Source organism: Lolium perenne, unplaced genomic scaffold (assembly GCF_019359855.2).
Source record: "Lolium perenne isolate Kyuss_39 unplaced genomic scaffold, Kyuss_2.0 unplaced31, whole genome shotgun sequence".
NCBI classification, from domain to species: domain Eukaryota; kingdom Viridiplantae; phylum Streptophyta; class Magnoliopsida; order Poales; family Poaceae; genus Lolium; species Lolium perenne.
Window position 1 is genome coordinate 12,228 of NW_027248989.1, and position 7,100 is coordinate 19,327.

At 39.9% G+C, this 7,100-nt stretch overlaps 1 protein-coding gene across 1 annotated transcript; it reads right to left on the reverse strand.

Annotated features, from left to right (window-relative positions):
* Positions 1-442: 442 nt before the first annotated feature.
* LOC139834316 (protein TRANSPARENT TESTA 9-like) lies at positions 443-6,368 on the reverse strand (the record flags this gene model as incomplete). Its single annotated transcript, XM_071824802.1, is given in 8 exon segments — positions 443-1,143; positions 1,292-1,458; positions 1,565-1,724; positions 3,356-3,402; positions 3,490-3,561; positions 3,654-3,759; positions 4,479-4,616; positions 6,306-6,368. Coding segments are annotated over 8 exon segments (1,071 nt in total), but the record flags the coding sequence as incomplete, so codon positions are not given.
* Between the last annotated feature and the right edge of the window lie 732 nt (positions 6,369-7,100).

Consider the following 7,100-nt stretch of genomic DNA (forward strand, 5'->3'; position numbering starts at 1 on the left):
AGTTTTTTATATCCTGAAGCCAGGTTGTGAATGGGATGGTGCGGTTTAGACTGTGTCGGATCAAGGTATACTGCAACTCTACTGGAGAAGAAAAAAAGGCCGCTGATTTTCATAATTTGACATCCTGTTTTTTCATTCCAGAAATGACCCACTTTGACAATTTGGCAACAGCCAAGTATCAAATCTTTAAAATAAAAATAGTTAGAAGATTCAAAAAAACACTTGATTTCTATTATTACAAGGACTGCAAACTGTGGTGTAGATGTTCATTGTCTCATCAATCAACGTCTCGCTCCCACATAGAATAAAACAATAGCAGAGCATGTCACACACACATCAAAGATCAAACTTTCCCTACAAAAGTGTCAGCACAACAGTGAACAATCTCCATCTCAACAACAGTCAAAAACATCCTGCTTGATAAAGTTAACAGTGTTGTCGATAAAAGAAAATCATGTACAGGCTCCCATATTATTATTATAGACAACGAGGCTTATTTCAACAACAGATATTATTGTTTGTAGGCCTCTTCAAACAATTAGTGTACACTGACAGCCCAACTCTGCCCTGAAGCTTATGAAAGAATGGACTGTGATATTCATAACATTACAAGGGACAAAGGACAGATACAGACTATTGTACAAAGAATCCTATGGACCTAATTTAACCTCGGAAGGGTTGAAACTCTACAGTGTGTGTGTGTTAACAAGACCTCTAATCTGCCGATGTAATATACAGAGCATGACGACTTGCTCGCCAAGATGGAAGCAACTGAACCTCCTGCCGCCCTTTCTTCCAAGTTCAACACTGCACATGATGAAACCTTTAATCGGTCTCTGATCCGTCATCATCGGAGATGGTTTCCTGGGAAGGCTGATGATGCTGCAATCCATCCTCAGGCATGCCAAGTTCAAGCAATGGCCTCAACTGTTTCCTAACAGCATCTTGCTGCAGCTTCATCTCTTCCACAACCATGGCCTCTGCTGCCTTGCAAGATTGCTCATCTCTAAAGGCAAGGGTCCATCTCCCGTCAACAAGATACTTCTTTGTTTTCCCTTTAAATTTTTCCGGATCAAGGAAAGGAACAGTTGAAGGTCGAATACGCAAATGCAACCACTTCACATGCTTTTCATCTATTCTTGGCTGAAATAAATTAAGCACACAATTTTCTTCATCAGATGCATTATTCACAGAAAAAAATTCTGTCTTACCTCTAATAAAAATATGTATGACTCTGACCGAGCAACTAAACACAAGATACTCAATATCATGATAAATACATAATACTTACATCAGATCCAGCCAAGGGTGCCGAGACGCGGACAATTCCACGCTCTTGTTTGAGAGGTAGTTCTTCTAATAGAAGAATCCACCCAGTAGTTCCATCAGATAGAGCTAAAAAGCAGAAGTGGCGTTCTTTGCCCCTCTCAAATGCTATCCGGCAAGGAACCGCATCAACTGCAAGAACAGCAAGATAAACATTTAATGTATCACAAATACAGAGAAGAATTAATGTACTGGGATTTCCATGATGCCAACGCACGAGCTTCAAGAAAACTCAGACCTAAGTTGACTTCAAGCCCAGGCTTGGGCACTGAACCATCGAAACCGGCTGCACTTGCTCGTTTATTTACAGGCGGGTCCACTGGAGAATGCACAGGTGGCTGGTCGGTGAAAGTTTCTCCAAGGCAGAAGAGTATAACTTGACGCTGTAGCACAAAACCCTGCAAAAAATAGCACATATTTCAGTGACATCAGAGAAACTGAAAACAATAACTTCAAATACAAGACATAATTTAATAGAACACCCAAAATGTATAGAAATTCAGAGAGTATGGATTAATTTAAGTAGATCTCAAATTGAGTTCTGATATAGACTATCCAATTCAAAGGATGCAGATAGCAATTGCTTAAAGGCCCTCTCGTCAAAGTAACCACAGGAGCCCATGGCACCAAGAAACTGACCTAGTAAAACAATCCCTGTGCGGTGGCTTTTGTGTTTGCTATTGCTGGAAACTTGGAAATTGGAATCCCTCGTTTTGTGTTTATTTATGCAAATTGCAGACTTGTTCAATAGAAGTTTAGTAATAAGAAGAGAATGGACTGTGTCTGCAACAGCCAATACTTTGGAGATGCTTCACTAAGCTTAGAAAAGAACAGAAAGGCAATCTGCTGCTGCCACTAACACGTAAATTGTTCATTAAAATAAACAAACGTATCCCTGTATGGTATTTTGAAAAATGCCATATCCCTGTATTCGTACCCTGATGCAGATACAGATACACCTATCCATGTTGGTAGTGTACTTATATTCTGTTCATATAGCACACACAAACACGAGGCTAGGTACACAACCTTCCACAGAACCATTACAAATTCAGCATGGAACATCTCAGGATTAGAGGGAAAGAACTTTACAGCATCGTTTCTAACACCAGAACCTGATTGGTTTGCTGAAAAGACTGATCTGTGAAAAATAAAAGAGTACGGCAGAATATATGACCCACGCCCCTTTAGGCTCTTTAATTCTGTGGGTGGCGTAGCTACCGAGATCAATGCGGTTAATTATGTCTCTCCTAGAAGTTGGTTATCGACTTCTCATTTTGTTCTAGGATTCTTCTTTTTTGTGGGCCATTTGTGGCATGCAGGAAGAGCCAGAGCTGCTGCAGCAGGTTTTGAAAAGGGAATCGATCCGTGATTTGGAACCTGTTCTTTACATGAACCCTCTTAACTAGGATTTTCTTATTTATACCTGTTTTATTTTGTTCTGTTCTGGCTCGGTTACTCCATCTAGCTGAGCCATTCATTCCTTTTTGTGAAAGAAAGATAAGGGGCAGAATAAAGATAAGTTCAAACTTAGGGGTCAAGCACCTGACCTGCATGGTACCCACGTGCCTAAAATATCCGACCTGTTGGGGTTGCTGGTAGTTGTCAAAAAAAGCAGTAAACCAACCTAACAACAGCGCATCCAACTTTAAATTGCACATGATTTAATTTTAAAATATTAAAATACTCACAGTTTGAACCATGGATCAGCAGACTGGTGAACCAGTATACACTTAACATTCACAAACATAATAATGCAATTATCATGCATGGGTAACCTAATAACTTTTTTGTTAGGCATCACACAACAGTAAGTCTGGTTCAGCTATAAGGAAAAGAATTGTGGATATCCTTATGGGTGAGAATAAGACTTTTTTATCTGGTTTTGCTTCTCTTAACTGCTAGTTGTGTTACACATTGGATATGTTGATCATAACAAGTGGTACTTTTGGGTCACTTGCATTCTGTTTATGTTAGGAATACTATAACGAAAATCACCAAAACAAGCAAATGAAGATCCAGCCAATACCTTAACCATCTCATGGGTTCTCTCTGCAATAGCAATAGTAGAATCACCTGGAATAAAAATTGTTTACAAATCAGTCCATCATGCGCTTATAGTTGTAAATACAAATTGAATTTAGTGTCATAATGAGTCCTGACCTCCAAATGAACACGGGTCCAAGGGTGAAATAATAGACTTGGATCCTTTGGGTGGTGAAGATGCCTCAATTGCTATCTCCAAAGAAAAAACAAAGAACATGAGGACGGATTCTCATTTACAACATATGAAAACATAGAACTCTCACTCCGAAACTGAAACATACCTCTCTTGCAATTCTTCCAAGCTTCTCTAACGATAGGATGAAGCAAGTCACGCCAGCATCCTCCAGATTCTTCCAAAAGCTTTGCACTGCAGTCCTTGTGTGAATCCTAAACGAACAATTATATAATCAGCATGATACATGCAAAAACATATAACGTATCTACACATCTTCAAATATACTCGAGGTTTCAGCAATAACATGGTGCATTAAAGATTGCAATTCCAACCACATCTGATGAAGGCATACACCCAGGACAGATTTCAAATGTTAATCTGGATAGGCAAGAAGTGTAGATGAGAGACTTGAACATTGCAAGAAAGTACTTTCACCAGAACTTAGAATCTAGCTGGATTAGAATTTTCAAAACAGGAAATGCCAACAAACATAATTTTAAAAATAGGCCAGGAGCGTTAGTTCAGTTGGAAGAAAATAAGACTGTTGGCAGGTCAAGTTGGGTGCAGCAACCAGGCGATTTCGGTACAGCTGGAGAGGGCGGAGGTCACAGTTCAAAAGATTATCTTATTGGAGCTAGCACAGAGGTTATCTCAGCTCCTTCGCAAAATATGGGTTGTGGTTGATCCTAGCTCTCACAGGACACACAGATAAGCAACCGCAAAATATATCTTAATTAAGCCACAAAGCGTGTACTAATTACTAGTAAGACATTAGGTTATCAGAACCAAACTTATACCAGTACTGTATATTCCCCATCACCCTTAATATATGTAACTACTATATGTCAATCACAGTATAGTATCACACAAGCACACAAGCTCATACCAGAACATACTGTGACCAAGGAATAATACTGCAGTATGTGTGTACCTTTAGCCGTTTTAGATGAAAAGCGGTGAACTCTTCCTCTCCGTGAGGCAGCAGTTGCCTAAATAGCCAGCCACCAACTAAGCGAACATCTGCTGGTATATTAGACCTGCAGAAAAGGGCAACTAATGCATCGAGCACCTACAAAACAATCAATGAAGAAATAAAAAAAAAGAGTTAGCATCCAAATATGAGAAAACAGGAATTCATGACATAATGCAATGATTTTTTAAAAACTGGAATATTTAAATAGGGGTATAAAATTCATATAACTGTATCACATCAACCTTCAGTTATAAAATAAAGCTGAATCTGAGTGACCAGATATAATAGTAATTACATGTCAAGGAGACTAGCATGCTGTATCAGATTATGTACGCATGCTACCTTTTAGTCTAATGCAATAAAATATGCACAAACAGTAACTAGACTGATTCATGCACTAATACAAAACCAAATGACACATCAACCTTCAGTTATAAAATAAAGCTGAATCTGAGTGACCAGATATAATAGTAATTACATGTCAAGGAGACTAGCATGCTGTATCAGATTATGTACGCATGCTACCTTTTAGTCTAATGCAATAAAATATGCACAAACAGTAACTAGACTGATTCATGCACTAATACAAAACCAAATGAATTAAGTAGCAAGTCCATTTTATACCCTCCAACTATCAAACCTGAACTCCCACGACCAAGTTGATTCAGTTTTGGCTTGTTAAGCATCTACATGTTGAAGTTACACCTACTCCCCCCGACCCCATTTAGGTGGTGTCCACGTATAGAGAGGTCTAACTTTGACCACTAATTTGATCAAGAAAATGTTGGTTATATATCTTAACATTTGTAGCATTGAATTTGTATTCAAATGAACTTTCCAATGATATAACTCTTAGTCTCTTACGACACGTAACTCATGTATCATCGGTCAAATTGATGGTCAATGTTTAATCACGAAAAACAAGGACGCCACTTAAATTAGTAAGCGACGTTCGGTTTATAAACAAAAATATGGTCTATTTGTCATACCTCCGTTCCTATATATAAGCCATATAGTTTTTTGAGAAAAAATCCATAATATAAGGTTTATTGCGTTGCCCTATTTGTAATACCTTATCCCGACTCTCTTTTTCTATTTCTATGCACGCGCAGACCACATGGGTTCTCTATTGCAAGATGCAAAGCATATCAGTCTGCCCCCGCTCAACCTACCACCCAAGCTCAGCAGCAACTCATCCTCCGCACATGCATGCCATGCCCCACGTCACCGACAGGCGACAGCAACTCATCCCCCCGTGGATTTCAATCTTATTTGTTTAAGTATTCCACACTAACCGTGACTAATTAAACCTAATAATCTACAAGAAACAAGCCAAGATGAGATAAGTGATATTGGGGTGGAGATTGTGTACAGATACTGAATGGGTGGGTCAGGACTGAGGAGAAGAGCAGGTGAGATGATGGCACAGCTGGAGGAGCAACAGAGGAGACTACAATACGATGGTAGTAGTGCTTAGCATCGTAGATGGCGGGAGGGGGTGAATGCCGACAGAGTGGAGCTCAAGCTGCACATGGGTGAGAAAGAAGATAAGAGAAGGGAGTTTAATTACTCGGCACCTACATGTCCATTCTGCTGCTGTGGACACAAAGCGCCTCTGAAACAGCAACCAGTTTTGGAATTAACAGGTGAAAAGTGGATTAAGGGACAGCTGAGGGGTAAATGAAAGAAAGATCAAATAGAAATGCATGATTTTACTTTTTGAGAACTATATTTCACAGATAAGGAACTGAATAGGTCATGCGCATAAGGCTCAACAAAACAAACCTGGTATCTGTGAACTTTGGAACTCATTTGCCGTGGATGATGACACTGTAGCCCATAATTACTCTGCAGAAAGAAGACAAGAAAAGGTGTAATTATATAAATGCTCATGATAGACAAGAAAGCGGATTATGATAATCCTGTTTGCCCAACCAACTTTTGCCTATTTTAGTGTTTGGTTGGCGCTTTTGCCTACTTTTGTGTCTAATTTTCTACAGGACATTATAAGATAACCACAGCACATCACAGTTCAGCACCACAAACAGAACCTAATAATTGATTCTGGATACTGTGTCTAGGGAAAGATTGTTGCAACAATCTCACTGATTCAGTTCTGGGACATGAAGTCCACGCGTAGCTTAGGCAGGTGGATCAGTGGATGTAAGGTGGCTCATGTAACTAAGAAAAATGATACTTTGTTCTGTTGGTACATGATGTGAAGTGACAGCAATAAAACGGTGACCCCCATCTCTCTCTATAAAACCTTTGGCTCATTTTACTCCCTCTCGAGTATGACTAGCGGATGAATTGACCCCTCAGGCCAGCTTATGATAGTGGTTTGGCACACAAGACAAATAAGATTCCTAGTCCACCTTCTTTACCCTTCCCATCTCTCTCCAGATCCGAGCTACCTCTGCTCCCACCCACAGCAGCTCGTTCCATTGTGGACTTGTGGTTCACCGCACCCAGGGTGCCCAGGTCGCCAGCCTCCCCTTTCCCTCGCCCTGATTGCATCTACATATCCTTCTTGCGATCTCTTGCTCTTCTTACATGCAGCAAAATTACTGTTTCTCGAGT